This window comes from Mus caroli, chromosome 4, assembly GCF_900094665.2.
Source record: "Mus caroli chromosome 4, CAROLI_EIJ_v1.1, whole genome shotgun sequence".
Classification (NCBI taxonomy): Eukaryota; Metazoa; Chordata; class Mammalia; order Rodentia; family Muridae; genus Mus; species Mus caroli.
Window position 1 is genome coordinate 121,751,587 of NC_034573.1, and position 19,325 is coordinate 121,770,911.

Sequence of the window (19,325 nt, forward strand, 5' to 3'; positions counted from 1 at the left end):
TGGAACTCACTATGTAGACCAGGCTGGCCTCTGCCTCCCAGGTGCTGGGATTAAAGGCATGCGCCACCACTTTTAAAAGATTTATTTTATGTGTCTGAGTGTTTCACCTGTATGTATGTATATATGTATGTATGTGTATCATGTTCATGTCTGGTGCCCACAGTTGTTGGAAAGCATCAGATTGACTGCGACTGGGCTTACAGATGGTTGTGAGCCACTATGTGGGTGCTGGGAATCGAACCTATGTCCTCTGCAAGAGAGTCACGTGCCCTTAATCACTCAGCCATCTTTCTGGTTCTACTCCCACTTTTTTTTTTTTTTTTTTTTAGGTTTATTTATTACTATATCTAAGTAGACTGTAGCTGTCTTCAGATGCACCAGAAGAGGGCGTCAGATCTCATTACGGGTGGTTTTGAGCCACCATGTGGTTGCTGGGATTTGAACTCAGGACCTTCGGAAGAGCAGTCAGTGCTCTTAACCACTGAGCCATCTCTCCAGCCCTCTACTCCCACTTCTTGACACAAATGCTTACTTGGTTTCAGGGGTCCCTTTTAGAACCTGCTTTTGGGGCCCTTGTTCAGGATCCAGGGAGCCTCTGCTTCTGCCCACTGTCCCCAGCCCTACAGGGATGCAGGGCTGCGAGTTCTCTTCAAACCAGACTCAGAGATGCCCACATAGTTTTTTTGGTTTGAGGGTTGGTTTTGTTATTTGGAAGGTTTTTGGTTGGTTGGTTGTTTTGTCTTTTTGATCCCAGAACCTCACACAAACACCCTACCACTGAGCTACATTCCCAGCCCTCTTAACATTTTATTTGGAGACACTAAATTGCCCGGGCTGTTGGTCCTTAATTTTCCAGCCTCAGCCTCCACTATGACTGGGATTACACGGGCCTGCCCCATCAGGCCCGGCTTGTATCCTCTCTACAGAGAAGTCTCGTTGGACCTAGCCTCAACGAGTTTAGCTGAGTAGTTAGAAAGATGGTGAGAACTTTGACTCTTCTCCAACGTTGACCGTCCCCCACTTATCCCCCCGCCAAGGGGAGGGGGCGCTTATCTCCGGACCAAACCCCAAGCTGCTTGCCTGAATGCCCTGTCCCCTTATCTTCCCTAAGACGAGAGATCCTCCCCATAACACAAATGCTGGGACAAATGCCAAACCAAGTCATCGACCCCACCCATCACTGCCCCTCCTGGTTCCTGGAGCTGGAATCCTTGGCTCTTGGACTGGAGCTGGGTGTTCAAAAAGGCCAGAACCCGAAGTTATCTCAAGGCGGAGGCTCTGTCCCCTTGGAGAGGACTTACTAATGGATACAGTTTAGGAATCACCAGCTCTGCTCCCTCACCCCCACCGTTCCAACCTGGAGCCTTTGATCCCTCAGGCCCCATCCCCACAGGAGGCCTCCCCTCTGTGCAGGCCCTATTCTAGCTGTCCTGGTGGTGGCCACAGCCTCCCAGGGAGCTCAGTGTGGCCTCTGGATCTCTTCACTTGGGAGGGGCGCTTAAGGGGAGGGTCGGGTAGGTCAGGCGGCAGCGCCACCGCCCGGGCCGTCGGAGGGGGTGCAGGCAGTGACACGCTCACGCGTGGTGGCCTGGCGGGGACGACGGAGACTGCCGGGTTCTTGGCGGCCGCAGGGTGTGCGACAGAGCTGGCGGAAGCAGCGCTTGAAGTTCTCGTCCAGGAACGCGTAGAGAACCGGGTTGAGGCTGCTGTTGGCGTAGCCCAGCGCAATGCACAGGTGCAGTGCGGCCACCACAAGTGGGTCGCGCCGATTGATGTCCACCAGCGTCCAGACGATGACGAAGATGTGGATGGGCGCCCAGCACACCACGAAGGCGCCCACCACCACCAGCACCATGCGCGTGATGCGCCGCAGGCTGCGGTCCTTCTCCTTGGAACCCGACAGCAGACGCACGCTGCGCAGGCGCAGCAGCATGAGGCCATAGCACACCGTGATGATGAGGATCGGCACCACGAAGGCAAAGAGGAACACGCAGATCTTGGTCACAGTGTCCCAGTACCAGCTGGGATTGGGGAACTGGAGCATGCATACCACTGCACCATCTGAGTCCGGGGGAAACAAAAGACGGGGATCAGAGGTCTGTGTGGCTAAGGGGCGCTGTCTGCTTGTCCTCTTTCAAAATGACTAGCTGGGTTGAGATTCTGATGTCTAGTATGTCCCTTTACTTGGTGAACTCCTTCTTATGCTTAAAGACCCCAGAATTGGTCCTCATCTGGGAGGTCCCCTTCTGTGTCCTCTCCCAGGTCCTTTGTAAGCCTTTATGTCCATGAATGGCAGTAATAATTTATCCTGACCCAGTAATGGCAGTCATTGTGTGTAAACTCAACAGACCCCCTGCCCATTTCCAGAATTGCTCCAGTGGATCGATTGATTTAAACAGTGGACTAGGGCTGTCAATATAATTCAGATATCGCCAGAGTGTCAGATAGAGTGTCCCTGGGTTCAATTCTCAGTACTGTATAAACCTGGGCCTGATGGTACATGTACCCTAAGCACTCCAGAGATGGAGGCAAGGAGGAGCAGAAGTTCAAGGTCATCTTTGACTACATTAACTTCTAGGCTAGGAGAAGAAAGAGGAGGAGGAGAAGGAGGAGGAGGAGGAGAAGGAGGAGGAGGAAAGAGGAGGAGGAGGAAGGAGGGGGAGGAAGGAGGAAGAAGAGGAGGAAGAAGAAGAGGAGAAGGAAAAGAGGAAGAGGAGGAAAGAAGGGAGAAGGAAGGAGAGGAGGAGGAAGAGGAGGAGAAGGAGGATTAGAAGGAGGAAGAAGAGGAGGAGGAAGTGTGTGGCCTTGGGCAAATTACTGTCTTCAAATTTCCTTATGGTGAGGCTAATAGTCTAACCACATTTCTTTAGTTACATTTAGATTTATTTGTCGAGTGTGTGTGTGTGTGTGTGTCTGTCTGTCTGTGTCTGTCTGTGTGTCTGTCTGTGTGTACCACACATACATGTGAAGGTTAAAGGACAATATACAGTTGTCCATTCTCTCCTCCCACCATTCCTGTTCCAGGGATCAAACTCAAGACTGTCAGGCTTGGCGGCAAGCACCCCTGAGCCATCTAGCCAGCCCTACCCGCCCGAAGGATATTTCTTAAGACAGTTGTGATATAGACTCAGATACATAAGGTATTTAGCTCAGTGGGGCTCAAACGGTTGATGTACTCACAGGAAAGAGAAGCAGATACATATTGGAGCCTAGAGGTCAGGGCTAGGGCCTGCATCTCAGGCCAATATCAGTTAATGTAGAGAACAACTTTGGACCAGGTGAGGTAGCACACACCTATAATCCCACCACTCAGGAGACTAAAGTAGGAGGTTCTTAAGTGTAAGGCTAGACAAAATTGCATGCTGAGACTATAGCCAAAAGTAAACAAACAAACAAAAAAAAAGCCCTTCCCAACAACCAACCCTGTAGAAAAAGGAAGAGGAGCTTGGACCAGAAGAGCATCTCAGAGGACATTGTAGGGCTCTGATGCCGACTGGGAGCTGGTCCAGGGATGCTCAAGATCTCTAGGAGCCACACAGTAGACTTGCAGCCTGCGAGTCATGAGAAAGGGGCTGGAGACCCAAAAAAACATTTAGAGTAGTTCAAGCTGGCAGGACCCCTGGGGATGACTGCGGATCAGTGTGCTTATGGGTGGTGGTGCTCAGAGAGGGAGGAGGGAGGAGACTCACTTGACTCAGCTCCCAGCAGTTACTGACTCCTAAACTCAAGGCTGCTGGTGAGCTATGGAGCCCCGCTGCCAGTCAAAACCCATTGCTCAAAGGCTGTATAATGGCCCTGCGGGTCTTCCCTTGAGGGTCAAGGTGTGTAAGAGGTCTCTGATCAATCATCTTCCCCTTTTCTACTCAAGAGCATCAAGCCTTTACAGACTTCTACCCAGGGGCCAAAAGGAAGGCAACACCTAAGGGCAGGAGCCTTGGGTCGAAGGCCATGTTCCTGCCAGTGAGGCTGGAACTTAACCACCTGACTTGATTCTGTTTTCTTTTTTTCTTTTGATAAGATCTGAGTATTAGGGCTGGTGAGATGGCTCAGTGGGTAAGAGCACCCGACTGCTCTTCCGAAGGTCCAGAGTTCAAATCCCAGCAACCACATGGTGGCTCACAACCATCCGCAACGAGATCTGGCGCCCTCGTCTGGAATGTCTGAAGACAGCTACACTGTACTTACATATAATAAATAAATAAATCTTTAAAAAAAAAAAAAGATCTGAGTATTATATAAAGCGGCCTTGAAGTCAAGATCCTTCTGCCCTTGAGTCTCCTTGGTTACTAAAGTATAGGCACCCTTCCTTCCACACCTCTTTACATCAAGATGGGGCCCTGTGAACAGCTGACACTAGGAAGGGGAAAAGCAATAACATTGAAAAGTAGTTATGATTTCTCCCAGCTTCCTTTTTGTGTTTATGTCCTGGCCAGATGCCAACAGTGGGTGATTTGGGGGCACCTCCTCTGGGAGCCTGGTACCCACAAACTACTCTCCTACCCAATAGATTGTAGTGGCCTGAGAAATAAACTTTTATTATAAGCCCCTGAACTCTGAGAATGTTTGGTTTCGAAGCTTTAGTGACTAATCAAGATGCCCTGGGAAAGGCAGGAGTCTGCCATTCCCCTCAGGCTATTTTCTGGGCCTCGCTTTGGTCATTTGGCCAATGGTATTTATTTCTTCTTATTTTTCTTTCTTTGTTTTTTGAGACATGGTTTTACGGTTCATGGCCTCAAACTTATTACCACACTAAAGCTAGCCCTGAACTCCCAATTCTCTTGCACGCCTGATTTATGAAGTGCTGGGGATTGGTCCCAGGGCTCTGTGCATGCTGGGTAAGCACTCTACCAACATAATTGCATCCTCAGGAAGAGCAGCATGTGCTCTTAACCACTGGACCATCTTTCCAGCCCCTCCAGTGGTTTTCAAAGTGGGATAAAGGGGAGTTGGGGATGGGACCATGGCAATCACACCTTAGCCATTTATCCATCTCCCTGTAATCTACACGGTCCTGGCCAGCCAGTTCACAATCCTATTATAAATTCCTTTTGGCCAGCAGCCATTCACCCACATGAGAGTCAGCCACCCACACCCCCCACTGGCTGACTTTCCACCCCACTGGCCAACCCTCACCTTTCACTGTCCCTGAAACCCACACCACCACTGGAAACCGCTCCCACTTGCCCAAATAAATGCTTTGAAAATCCACAGAGGCCCCCAGGTGGCCGGGCTCTCCTGTGGTCAGAGACCCCTGCTGCAGCCCCCTCTCTCACTCACCCCGGGGTTGGGTCACTGCCATGACCATGATGGGGACCCCGACACCTGAAGCCAAGACCCAGATGCATATGTTGATCAGCTTGGCCTTGGCTGGTGTCCGGAAGTCCAGGGCTTTGACAGGATGGCAGACAGCAATGTAGCGGTCCACGCTCATCATGGTGAGGGTGAAGATGCTAGTGAACATGTTGTAGTAGTCAATGGAGAGCACAGCCTTGCACAGCAGCTCACCGAACGGCCACGTTTCCATCAAGTACTTGGCGCTCTGGAAGGGCAGCGTGCTGGTGGCCAGCGCATCAGCCAAGGCCAGATTGAAGATGTAGATGTTGGTGGCGGTCTTCAACTTGGTGTACCTTGGAAGGAAGAGCACAGGTAACTACCACTGGATTGATTTCAGCTTCCATTAAACTGGGGGAGTGAAGGGACTTGCTCAAAGATCAACAAAGGACCAATGTGGTGTCACATGCCTGCAATCCCAGCCCTCAGAAGGCTAACCTAGGAAGACCAGGAATTCAGGACCAGCCTGGGCTACATGAGGCCTTTTCTCAAAAGAACAAAACAAACTAAAAAGATTGGGAGCCAAGGTGGGATTGGATCCCTGAATCACCCAATCGGCCACTACTTCTGCTCCCTGAAGGGGAAGGATCTCTGGCGCCTGTGAGTCCAGCACCAGGGAGGCAGAAGCAGGAAGATCATGAATTTTTAAGGCCAGCCTTAGCTATATAATGGCTACATAGTGACATCTTGTCCAAAAAAAAAAAAAAAAAAAAAAAAAAAAAAAAAAAAAAAAAAAAAAAAAGTAGAAAAGAAAGAATCATATACAATGTAGCCCTGAGCCGGGTGATTCTCTTAATACTCAGGACAAAGGCAGTGTGTAGTTCAGTTGCCAGAAGGCTTGGCTAGAAGAGGTCAGAGACAACTTGTGGGGGTCCATTCTCACCTGCCCGAGACGATCATACTTCATCTCTACAGAATGAAGTTGGGAGCTAGACCGTTTACCTGGCCTTTGGAGAATATGATTGGTCAGCTCTGAGTGACAGGCTCTGCTGGGACCTTACACCTTCTGAAGTGTCCTCTGCGGTAGCCCGGGGGTTGGGTTCTGATCATGTTTGGGTCCATCCAGGCCTCCTCACCCCCATACAACTAGAGTCATCCCTCTGTGAAAGCCATGGTTCCTTCCCCTTCCTGTCCCCATGCTGTGAGGAAGGTAAGCCACTTTCGCAGTCACACTTAGGGTACGGGCTGGATGCATGCAACCAAACTGTCCCTAACACTCCCAGCATTCTCCACGCTCTGTGCTGCACACAGCCATCCATAGAGCAGCTTGTGTGGCTAGCACATATAGCCGTAGTCCCTTCTGTACAGGGCCTGGGCTAAGCAGGGACTTAGGTATGGAGGCGACTGTCCCAGAGCAGAGTCTTCATCATAAAGACTGGGGCACGGTAAGGTTCTTTCTCACATCCTAGACTGGTAAGAAAATCCAGAGAAGAGGCCAGTCTGGTCTATAAAGTGAGTTCCAGGACAGTCAGGGCTGTTACACAGAGAAACCGTGGCTCAAAAAAACAAAACAAACAAACAAACAAAAAACAAACAAGCCTGATGCTTACGGGGCTGGAGAACTGGCTTGGTGGTTAAGAGTGCTTGTTGTTCTTGCAAAAGGACCTGGGTTCGATTCCCAGCACTTGAATGGAGGCTCACTATTTCCACAGGAACCACAAATCCATATAGTGAATAGATATACATGCAGGCAAAGCCCTCATACACACAAAATAAAATAAATCTAAATAACAAGCAATTAAATAACCAAACCAACCAACCAGAGGCCAGAGAAGGGCAGGCGGGCAGGAGGAATTCCTGGTGTATCTGGTTATAGCTGGAGAGCGCTAAGAGTGGAGAAAGTGACTTTCTGAAAGCAGAGACCAACTGTAGGGTGTGGGAGGGAAAATGTGCACCCATAATCATAAACCTAGCACTCAGGAAGCTGAGACAGGAGCATTACAAATTTGAGACTAGCCTCGGCTTCATCTTGAGACCCTGTCTTGGAAAGACAAAAAAAATAAATCTTTGGGTATGTTGGTATACACCTGTAATTCCAGCTCATCATACTTCCAAAGGTAACGGGGAACTCTTTGTTTTTGAAAAAGAATCCTTCTACATAGCCCTGTCCTAGAACTCTCTATGTAGACCAGACTAATCTCTAACTCACAGAAATCTGCCTATCTTTGCCTCCTAAGTGCTGGGATTAAAGGCATGCAGGCTCCCACAAAGCCCAGCTGGCCAAACTATCTGTTAACGCTTTTTCCTCCAGTATGGATCAGAGGTTTGGGGTTTTTGTGGTTGGTTTTGTTTGTTTGTTAGAAAAGAGGAGAAGGAGGAGGAAGAGGAGAAGGAAGAAGAGGAAGAGGAGGAAGAGGAGGAAGAGGAAGAGGAAGAGAGGGAAGAAGAAGACTCCCTCATTGTCCTTCAAGGTCAGCATCTGTCCCGCTCCCTCCCAAAATAACTAGGAGCAAAAGTTTTGCTTTTTGCTCCGGAATTGCGAGTCTCGGGAAGTGCATCTTCAGCGGGGTGTGGATTGCAGCTGTGTGGGAGGCGGTCTCGAGCCCACAGCTGACTCGTCTAATTTCTCTGCTCTTACACAGAACAATTCCAGGCTGTTCTTTGCCTGCTATTTTGATTTGTGACAGCTCCTTCCATCCCAGGAGGGAGCTGGGCTGCTGCTGAGTGGGAGCTGAGGCTTCTGGGGTTGGTCCCTGTTGGGCTGAGGGGCTCTCCTGCCCTCCACGGTCACGCCCTGCCCTGATGGCCTCCTCAGGTCCCCTGGGCTCCAGCTGCAAGACAACCCTCACTCCCATTCTGCTCTCAGCCCCCAGGACCTCTCCAAAGCACCCTCTGTGTTGCCTAAGTTGACTCCAACCACCTCTGGGATCCAGGCTCTTCAAACCTACTCTTTGACTAATGTCCTTCACCGTACCTGGCCTTTCTGCCATTCCTTAAACACGTGAAGCCCAGCCCTCCTCAGAACTTTGGGACCTACTGCCACCCTCAAGCCCCAAATTTGCCAAGGTTTGCCAGGTCACTTAACCAAGCCACATCTCTTCCAAGAGGCCCTCTCCCATCACCTTCTCTCAGACTGCTTCTGTGTCTCTAGCACATGCCACTGCCTCGTGTCCTCACTGAGGGAACTCACCTTCTCCCAGGACTCTGGCCCCTGTATGCTCTCCGAGTTAGAGGACTTTGTGACCATCTTGTTCCACAGTGGGTTCCCTTCGACATGTGTCACAGTGATATCTTATTCCAGGACTCGTGAGCTCTCATGGACATCTTTTCTTTCCATAATTTATTTATTTTTATTCATTTTACATCCCAGTCACAGCCCCTTCCCTCCTCTCCTCTCAGTTCCACCCTTAAAAATTCCTACCCCTACTGCCTCTCCCCTTCTTTGAGGAGAAGGGGCGCCCCCCCCCCCGGGTATCACCCCACCCTGGGACATCGAGTCCCAGCAGGACTAAGCACCTCCTCTCCCACTGAGGCCGAACCAGGCAATCTAGGCAGAGGAAGAAGATGCAAAGACAGACAACAGAGTCAGAGACAGCCCCCACCCCAATTGTTAGGGAACCAACATGAGGACCAAGCTGCACATCTGCTACAAATGTGGGGGCAGAGGGGAACTTGGTCCAGCTCCCGCATGCTCTTTGGTTAGTTTGAATTTCTGAAAGCAAATCTTGGTCTCGGCTGCGGTAGAACTCGATGTAACTGAGGGTAACCTTGAACCCCTGACCCTCCTGCCCCCATTTCCTGAGTTCTGGGATACCCCTTTTAAAACGCCCCCCCCCACTTTCTCATTTGCTTGTTTCTATGTACATATATTTTTCTTCTCCCAAGCATCCTTCTCTGACAGCCACGGCTTCTTTTTCATGGTTCCAGTGTCCGCTCCCGACTTTGAGGACACTGGTCACGTTTGTATTATATTTTCTTCTGCTCTTCATTGTCATCACTATCTCGACTGGTCTGCCTGCTCTGGCCGCTCTCTTTTATCTTAGAGAGTCCCTTCTATTACGTATCACGTATTAAAGACGTGAGATGTGACCAAAGTTCAGTCTTTAAGGTAAGGCCTGAATAATGAGCTGACAGCTGTGTACGTGAGGATCTACGTGAGGGTCTACGTGAGGATCTACGTGAGGGTCTACGTGAGGGTCTACGTGAGGATCTACGTGAGGGTCCTGACGACTAGCGGGTGGAGGCGGGGATTTGCTATAAGGGACTTTCACACGGAGAACATGTAAATAACCATTTCTAGAGCTGCGTACGGAAGCACGTGACTGTAATACTTATATTTAGGAGGTAGAGGCAGAACGATCGGGAGTTCAGGGTCAGCCTCTGCTATATAGTGAGGATGAGGCCAACCTGGGCTGCATGAGACCCTGTCTCAAAGGAAAAATACCAGAGTTTTAATTTTGTTTTGTTTTTCGAGATAAGGTTTCTCTGTGTAGCCCCAGCTACCCTGGAACTCACTCTGTAGACCAGGCTGGCCTCAGAAATCTGCCTGCCTCTGCCTCCTGAGTGCTGGGATTAAAGGCATGCACTGCTACCACCCAGCTTCTCCTGTTATTTTTCCTTTTATTTATTTGTTTCTTTTTCATTACTCTTTTATCCCTGACTCAGAGCCCTTGAAGCCACATGGGAAAGGCTGGGGAGCTGGCTCAGATCCAAGTCCAGTCCCCAAGCCTTGCAGCTGCCTCAAACTCCAGCTCTAGGGGATCTGGCGCCCTCTTCTGGCCTCCTCCAGCACTGTATTCTGTAGCATATATACACCTGCACAGAAATGAAAAGAAATCCTTTTTTCTTTCTGTTTTTTTTTTTTTAAATCCAGGTAGATAAACAGACAAACTTGAGTTTTAATATGGGACAGGAGCGGGTGGTGTGCCAAAGTGGCCACCAGGTGCTGGTACTAGACTGCCAGACTGCCCTCTGGATATGCCTTCTAGCCACACGATCAGGAAAAGTCACCTCACTTCTACGCTTTAGTTTTTCTTCTCTAGAAGAGGCCAACACACATTTTAGAGGGTTTGAAGTGACTAAGAAGAGATGTAACAAGCTGAGCAGAGCGAGGGGTGGGACTGATGAGACAGAAGGATGACCGTCATCTGAGGTAATAGTGAGATCCTCAGCCCCACCTCCACCTGTGTGGACACCCTGCACAGGCTCCTGATCTGTTAGGGATCAGGGCTTTTCCCTGGAGGCCCTTTGACACAGAGTCAACCAATACAGAAAGGAGCACAACAAACACTCAAGCAGAAAACGAGAGGGTCCCAGAAGCCCCGTCCCCAGCTCTGTAGCCAGGATCCTGATGAGCAAAAGTTCGCACAGCAAGTGGAGGGGAGAGACCTCTAGAATCTTCTCTTCTGAGCCCCAGACTCACGAGGTCTTCTTCCTGACCAGCCCTGATTCCGGACGGTGAGTACCACTGCTGCTCAGTTTTCTTCCTTGGATGGAGATCGGGTGTGCTCTGAGAGAGGATCTGCTCGGCTGCACAACCAGAACCATGATGAATCCATACAAGGTCCCCTGGCTCTGGAATGGGGTTTCCTCAGCTCAAACCTGCCCTCACGTACACTGAATCTAAAGGATTTGCTCCCCAGGCAAATTCAGAGCGCTTGATGCTGGGAGCCCAGAGATGGTCAGAACTTTCCCTCCTTTGTACAAGGTATTCTTGGAGCTAGTCTGACTATTTAGTTGCTTATTTGCTGTCCTGTTTGTTTGTTTTTTGAGACAGGGTTTCTCTGTGTAGCTCTGGCTGGCCTCAAACTCAGAAATCTGCCTGCTTCTGCCTCCCAAGTGCTGGGATTAAAAGCGTGTGCTACCATTGCCCTGCGCTTTCTTGAAGCACTTTCTTGGAGTGACTGGGCCGTGGTAGTGCGTTCCTTTGATCCTAGCATTTCAGAGGGAGAAGCAGGTAGTCTCAATGAATTTGAGAGCAGTCTGATCTACAAAGCAAGCTCCAGGTGAGCCAAGGCTACATTAGCAAGATCTTGTCTCTAAATAAATAAATACAATTCTTGGAGCATCTTTCCTTTCATGATCCAGGCCCTATACCAAAAGCCTTATCTCTGCTCATCCTCACCACAACTGCGAGTTGATTCCATTCTACTGGGTTGGTTGTGCATGCCTATAATTCCAGCACTTGGATGACTGAAGCAGGAGGATTGCCAAGAGTTCAAGGTCAGCCTTGGCTATAGAGTAAAACCCTGTCCAAAAGGAGTGGGGGGGGGGGCGGGCGTGGTGGCGCACGCCTTTAATCCCAACACTTGGGAGGCAGAGGCAGGCGGATTTCTGAGTTCGAGGCCAGCCTGGGCTACAGAGTGAGTTCCAGGACAGCCACGACTACACAGAGAAACCCTGTCTCGAAAAACCAAAAAAAAAAAAAAAAAAAAAAGGAGTGGGGGGAAAAAGGAAAGATCTGGGAAGGAGATAGTGACAGAATTAATTCAGACTCAGATCTATACAGCTCCCAGGGCTCAGAGCTACTGCCCCATCGCTCCATTACTGTCCCCTGTTGTTCAGTCTGTCACCTGGACTCCTCCTGCCCTGGTGATGGGTCCAGACAGGAGGCCACAGCGTTCAGCTAGTTTTTACACGTTCCAAGTCCCTCTGGGTGATAGGGAGACAGCCTGCTCATGGTTTGGGTATGACCAGACTTATTAATAACATCACAGGCATAACGACAGGCCCAGGGGGCAAGGTGGAGAAGGCTCACTCATAACAAAAACGCTCACCTCTGTCTAGGCTTTCTGGACAGCCAGAGTTGCCTCTGCTTCAGTTTGTTTCCACAGATAATAAACATCTATTGGACATTTACTGTGTGCAGGCACACAGAATAGCCATTTACATCATTTAATCTCCACAACACACCATGGGGTAGATAGCAATTATAGACCTCAATTTATCAAGTGTGGTAATGAACTTGTCGAGATCACAGTCAGGGAGAGTCATGGTGAGGTCCGAGTGGTTTGCCCTGAAAGCCGGCATTTCCTCTGGACTCAGGCTTTAGCTTCTCCCCTGCACATGCTGTGGGCTGAGTGTGTCCCTCACACGCTCCTGGACAAATACAAGAGCCCGAAAGCAAGGATGGCATTTGTCTCGCTCCCCTAAAAGCCTGGCACCGACAGCAGAAACAAGCACAGAGCAGGTACCCAGGACGTGTCTGGGATGGATGTATATAAAGATGTCTGTCTTCCACTCCCAGCTGTCTGGGTAAGGACAGGTAGAGGGGGCACATTGATGGGTGCCAGTGGATGGTACCAAGGTACCCTAATCTTCAGAAGTAAGGAGCCACAGACCGAAGGGCTCAAATCAGGGCATCTGTTCTTTATCATCCCTCCCTCCTCCATCCTCTTGGCCAGGTCCCCGGAAGGATGCCTGGGCCTGATCCTCTTTGCCCTGAGTCTGAAGTGAATCAGCCCTGCAGGTGGTGAGAGAAATCTTCCCTCATTTATCCAAGGGAGCTAATTTGATTTTAACTAAATGGAGGTGGTAATGATGTTTTTCTCCAAAACAGGGGCGTGAGACCTAAAATCAACAGGAGCAGCAACAGCAGCAGCTGCTGCGGCGGTGACAGCCCAGTTGACCTTGTGGGACCTCAGGAGACAAACTTGACATGATGGCTTTAGCCTGCACAAAAAATAGCTTTGGTCCCCAACCAGACCCACTGTAGATCGCTGAAGTATTTACAATTAATATTCCTTCTAAACGCCTTTCAACTCTGCAATGTAATGGCTATTTACTGGAGAATATTCAAACACAGAATTGCGGCAGGTATGAAAATCAGTGTCAGCCCTGAAGATCATCATTGCGGGTACCGTGCCAACATGCTAATGCCATGTTCCATGCAAGGGAGCATGTTTGAAGACTGTCACCATCTTTTAGCAAAATGCTGTGGCCATTTTTCTGTATTCATACACAAATTGATATAGTTTTTGATGGTTGCTTTACAGCAAGCTTTTTTTGCACAGGGCCAAAGAGTAAATATTAGATAAATAATAGTCACTGCTGAGAGTCCACAAGGTCTCTGGACTATATTATTCTATTGTTTTTTTAAGTGCATGAGTGTTTTTTGCCTGCATGCATGTCTGTATACCACTTGTGTGTCTGATACCTGAGGAGTCCAAGAAAAGGCCATCACATTTCCAGAACTGGAGTTACAGACATTTGTAAGGCAGGTAATAGGAATAGAACCTGGTCACTCCCTGGTGGTCTAGTGGTTAGGATTCGGTGCTTGCACCGCTGTGGCCCAGGTTTGAATCCTGGTCAGGGAAGTAGCGTTTTAAAAGCTTATTCTGTATTTATTCTATTATTTCTGGGGCTGGCGAGATGGCTCAGCAGTTAGAGCACTGACTACTCTTCCAGAGGACTCGGGTTCTATTTCTTTCTTTCTTCCTTTTTTTTTTTTTAAAGATTTATTTATTATTATACTAACTTCAGACCCATCAAAAGAGAGCATCAGATCCCATTACAGATGGTTGTGAGCCATCATGTGGTTGCTGGAATTTGAACCTCAGGACCTTCAGAAGAGCAGTCAGTGCTCTTACCCATTTATGTAAAGACATAAAAAAAAGAAAGTTTTAGCTCAAGGACCATACAAAAAACAGTGGTCCATGCCTGGCAGTACAGGCTTGTAACTCCAACACCTGAACTGAAGCAAGAAGATCATGAGTTCAAGGCCCCAGTGAGGCAGCATAGTGAGACCCTGTCTCAGAAAGGTGTAGGCTGTGAGAGTGTTTGCCTGAGACTGAATAAGCTACATGTGGTGGTGCAGGCCTATCATCTCAGCACTCAGGAGGCAGAGGCAAAAAAAAAAAAAAACCAAAAACCAGGAGTTCAAGTCATCCTCAGATATATAGGGCAGGATCTGAAAATGATGAGATGCAGAAAATCCGGTCTCAGTAAATGCAGACTGACAGACAGACAGACAGACAGACAGACAGACAGACTAGACTGGGAGAAGCTACTCTCACCTAGGAGTCTGGAGTAAATTTCAACTGGAAATCCTCCATGAAGGACATGAAGGCCCTTTCCACTCTCCTGCTGTCATACATAACACTGTGATCAATCCTCTGTGGGCACAACTAACTGATGAGTTCCTTGGGATGTCTGGAGCCTCAGAGCCGGAGGAATATTCAAAGTGGGAATAGCAGATACTCCGGACAAGCTCTGTCTAGGAAGGCTGTCTGGGTTGGGGGAAGGCTTCATCCCACTGTCAGGACACGTCACAGAGCATGCAAGTTAGTTCTCTCTTATGACCTCCCAATTGTATCTCTCAAAGGCAGCCCCCTCCCCGAGCCTGAGTGCCCCTCCCCAGGTACCACGGAAGAAGGAAAGCAAGCAAGCAACCCCTCCCCCACCTGCCAACACTCTGCCTGGCTCTCCTCATGGAATCATGGAATCACAGTCTAAATTTAGACTTAAAAGTCCAGAAATTCCCTGCTCCCTGCCCCTTCATGATACAGGCTGAGGACTGAGGTGGTCGCTCCCCCATTGCAGGAGTGTCCCCTGCAATGTGAGATTACTGGGGAAAGGGCGTTTGTAGATGGAGCAAAGGAGCCTGAGGTGTGAGTACCTGATTATAAGGCCGGGACCAAACTTCAAGTGTCCTCCCATGAGATACAGGGAGGAGGGGGCCATGTGTGAGGTAGTGATGAGAGAGATGTAGGCACAAGCTGAGGAATACCTGGAAGCCCCCGTTCCTGGACAGGAATTGTCTGGAACACGGGTACTCCCCACTTTGAACATTCCTCTAGCTCCGAGATTCCAGCAACCTTTTCCCAAGAAAGAGGCAAGGAAAGACCCCTCCTCCCAATGGATGGGGCTGGGAGAGAGGGATACCGCTCTGTTGGCACCTTGACTCTGAACTTGGGATTTCAGAACTCGAGCAACTACGAGACCCAGAGCCCGGAGTCTGACCTTCGGACCAGCGGAGGTTCTGATCGCAGGGAGGTCAGACTACACCTACTTCCCTCTCCATGGATGATGGAAGTGAGGCCTGGGGAAGCCGCACAGGGCCAAACAGAATCAGTCTCCTGACCTCTGGGAGGCTTTGTGCTTTCTCCTTCTCTGAGCCAGGAAGCTAAGGCTCAGTGGAAATCCAAGGGCTTGTCCGGACCTCCAGGGCCTCCGGCAGAGTTCCAGGCTCCCAGGTGTCAACTTCCATGGGCTCCCAGGTCTGGTCACTGAGCAACCCAGGGTAGTTCCCTGGACAGCAGTCTGTAACAACCATTGTCACCTCTGCCATGCCGTGACACTGCATTCCACCAGGCTAGACCATGACACTGACCTAGATCATCTTGTTTGCTCAACCACTCAAATCGCTCTCCACCACACTCCCCGCCACGCTTCCCTAACTTTATGGTGGAGAAAAGTAAGCCTCAGCGTGTAGGTTGAATTGAATACCATGCCCAGGGTCAACCCGTGAGACCTGGCAATGTGCCCTTATGGGGAACCAATGACCATGCTAGGTTAGGGTGGGTCCTAAGCCCCTCCCCCCAAACACTGATATTGAGGCTAGGGCCTTGGGTACAGCAGCAGAAAAGCACTGAGCTACATCTCCTGTCCAAGTTCTGTCCCTATTAAAGGTTTTGTTCCTTTGTGACCTTGGGATTGAACCCAGGACGTTGCCTCTACCATTGAGCTCTCTCTCCGGCACCCTGGTATTCTTGTTAATGTTTATTTATTTGGGGTGGGGGTGGTGCCTACCATACCGTGCATGTGGAGGGCCAAGGACAGCTTTTAGGAGTGAATTCCCATTTGGGGGGTTTGTTTGTTTGGTTTGTTTGTTTCTTTGGTTGGTTAGTTTTTCGAGACAGGGTTTCTCTGTGTAGCCCAGGCTGTCCTGGAACTCACTTTGTAGACCAGGCTGGCCTCAAACTCAGAAATCCATCTGCCTCTGCCTCCCAAGTGTTCTCCTTCCATCTTTTGGTCCCAAGAACTGGACTTAATGTCATCAGGTTTAGCAGCAAGTCCCTTCACCAGCTCAGCCACTCCCCACCTCGACTTATAAGAAACGTCGAAGAGAGGATGCACACACAGAGACAAACATGAGGAAATAAAGAACGTGCCCTTGTGAGGACAGAGGCCAAGGGTGGTGAGGCCTGCCAGAACCCCAGCTCAGCACAGGAGGGATTCTTCTCAGAGCCTGACCACACCTTAAGTTTAGGCCTCTAGCCTTTTGAAGGAAGAAATTCTGGAAGCTTCTTTGGTTTTGAGGTGAGGTTTTTTTATTTTATTTTATTGTTTGTTTTATAGGCACAGGGATATGTTGTCGCTGCCTGAAAAAGGATTTTACCCTGTAGCCCAGGTTACCCTTGACCTTGTAGTCCTCCAGAGTTCTGTGACATAGGCCTGGGCACCCAGACTATTAACGCTGACAGAAAAGCGAGCTGGCTGCGTGTCTCGTGTGCAGACTGTTTGGTTTGGTTTAGTGTGGTTTGTCTTAGTTCTTCAAGACAGGGTTTCTCTGTGTAGCTCTGGCTGTCCTGGAATTCACTCTGTAGAGCAGGCTGGCCTTGAACTCAGAGATCCACCTGCCTCAGCTGGGATTAAAGGTGGGCAGCACCACGGTTCAGACACTTGTGGATGGGCTTACATGCTGGGGACACACAGGGACATCACTATCCCCTTTTTACAGGTGGGAGAAGGTTGAGGGGTGGAGAGGTGAAGCTGATGAGCAGGCCTTAAATTAGGTCTCCAGTTCCTGGGATTCTAAAATTCAAGTCCAACCCCTTTGTTTTACAAATGAAGGCTCTGAGGCTGTGCTACAGCAGTGACCCCAGAGGCTGGGTGCACAGAGAGGGAACAGAGATGAGTCAACAAGGCCTGTACCAGCAGCCCAGGGGTCCAGCTGGAGCTCCCTCTATTTGCAGACAAAGGGTGATTGCTCTCCCAAAGGACAAAACAAGCCTGGTCGGGCAAGGAGGACGACAGCAAACTGTGTCCCTGCCCACCACTTAAGAGGGATGGCACTTGGCCAGAAATTAATTAGCTGTCTCAGTTTGGCAGAACCGGGAGAAGGAAAGTGGTTAATTATAACGAAGCCCAGAGAGCTTGCTTATCAAGGGGAAGATTATGGCCAGGCCTCGGAAGCAAAAGCCCCCCCCCCTCCCCCCGAGTTGAACGTGAGTGAAGCAAAAGGCCCCCTGAGTTGAACGTGAGTGGAGAGACCTGCCAGGCTATAGTTAGCAGCAACCAGGCTAAAGGCCTAGCTTCCATTGGAAACCCAGAGCACACTCAAAGAGTTCTCCCTTCCCTCATCCTGACCCTGCTTAAGGATGGCTGGAGTGTGGGGTGAACGGTACCCAGATACCATGGAAGAATCTGGGGCTGGAGATCTGATGGCTCAGTTAGGAAAGTGTTTTCTGTGTGAGCATGGGGACCTGAGTTCAGTCCCCAGGAGTCACAGAAACAAGACAGGTGTGGTGGGCTGAGGAGGCAACACAGACATTTGCTGGGACATGTTGGCTGGGTATCCAGCCTGCTCAAGCCAAGGCTTTGAGCCCCAGCTTCCAATGAGAGATCCTATCTCAAAAAAAAAAAAAAAACAAGGTGGTTGGTTCCAGAGGCACGACACCCTGAGGCTGATACTAGGTGTGTGTGTGTGTGTGTGTGTGTGTGTGTGTGTGTGTGTCTGTCTGTGTGTGTATGTCTCTGTATGGGTATGTCTGTGAATGTTTTTGTGATGTCTGTATTATCTGTGTGTCTCTGTGTGTGTGTGTCTGTGTGGCTATGTGTGTGTATATGTCTGTGTGTTTCTCTGTGTGTGTATGTCTGTATATCTGTGTGTCTGTGTGTGTCTCTGTGTGTCTATGTCTGTATATCTGTGTGTCCCTGTGTGTGTCTATGTGTGTGTTGGGGGGCTGGAGAAAGGGAGAGAGAGAGAGAGTCCTTCAGTGTGGAAGTCAGTGCCTGGATTTCCAGAAACAGGGCATGACCCTCCTACAAACCATATGTGCCAGACTCCCCCACCCCACACCTACTTCATAGGAACAGAGATGAGTAGTTGAGTGTTTGAAATAGAACATGGAGGTTCGGTGTGCTTCAGTGGTAGGACAATTATTGCTTATATGTACAACCCCCAGAGTTAGACAGACTGCACACAGGAAGGGGTTGAGAGTGGGGGAAGAACTGTATCTGGTCCCTGCTTTGATGGGACACAGGGGTCACTGTTGCCAACCATCAGAGAAAATCTCCCTGAAGGAGAGTTACTTGATAAAGGAAGTGAAAAGACAGTGGTTGCCCTGGAGGGGTGGTGGCCTGCCATTCTAGCGTGGCTCCTGTCCCTTTTATCTGGCGGCTGGTGGGTTTCTGTTTGTAGAGTCCAAAAAACTCTACCAATGGATCCAAGTGGCTGTTAGAGACTTAAGAACTATTTAGTGATGGCTTCTGAGGGTCAGGGCCTGAGTGAGCTAGGAACAGGGTAAAGGACGGAGGAAACGGTTTCTGCTCTAGGAAAAGCCATAAAGGGGAGGAGCCATAAAGGGGGAAGAGCCAGTGACAGGGCGAAGTCCAGAGAAAGAGAGAGAGAGAGAGAGAGAGAGTGAGAGAGGACAAACAGTGATGGCACCATAAAGCCTTGCTTACTGTGCATCTCTCTGTGTGTCAAGATGCTTATGCAAAGGTCAGAGGTCAGCGTCCAGGCTCTTCCTCTATCGCTTGTCTACCTTATTCGTTGAGACAACATTTCTCAAGGAGCCTGGAGTTCACCTTTCAGCTAGGCTGGCTGGCCCGTGAGCCCCTGGGACCTGCCTGTCTCTGCCTCTGTCTCTGTCTCTGTCTCTGCCTAGCACTGGGGTCACAGAGGCATGTTGTTACATGTTTCTGTGGGGGTCCTGAACCATCTCCCCAACCTGATAAGCACAGACTTTTGTCTATGTCTCTCCTATCGTTTGAAGGAATCTCAAAGTTCCCACAGTGAGTGATGTAGTAAGAGGAAACAACCAAATGTGTTGGGGAAGGAGCTTTAAAAGTGAACAGGGAGCCGGGCGTGGTGGCCCACGCCTTTAATC

At 49.7% G+C, this 19,325-nt stretch overlaps 1 protein-coding gene and 1 non-coding gene across 2 annotated transcripts in view; one reads left to right on the plus strand and one right to left on the minus strand.

Annotated features, from left to right (window-relative positions):
- Positions 1 to 471: 471 nt before the first annotated feature.
- Positions 472 to 19,325, minus strand: part of Oprd1 (opioid receptor delta 1) — a 33,265-nt gene continuing 14,411 nt past the window's right edge. Inside the window, exons 2-3 of the mRNA XM_021160247.2 lie at positions 5,278 to 5,627; positions 472 to 2,061 (exon numbers count right to left, since the gene is read on the minus strand). Coding sequence (XP_021015906.1) covers positions 1,520 to 2,061; positions 5,278 to 5,627 — 892 coding nt within the window. The 3' untranslated portion in view covers positions 472 to 1,519. The remainder of the gene's footprint in view (positions 2,062 to 5,277; positions 5,628 to 19,325) is intronic.
- On the plus strand, positions 13,515 to 13,586 carry Trnaa-ugc. Its single transcript has one exon. It is a non-coding gene; the product is annotated as a tRNA-Ala (tRNA).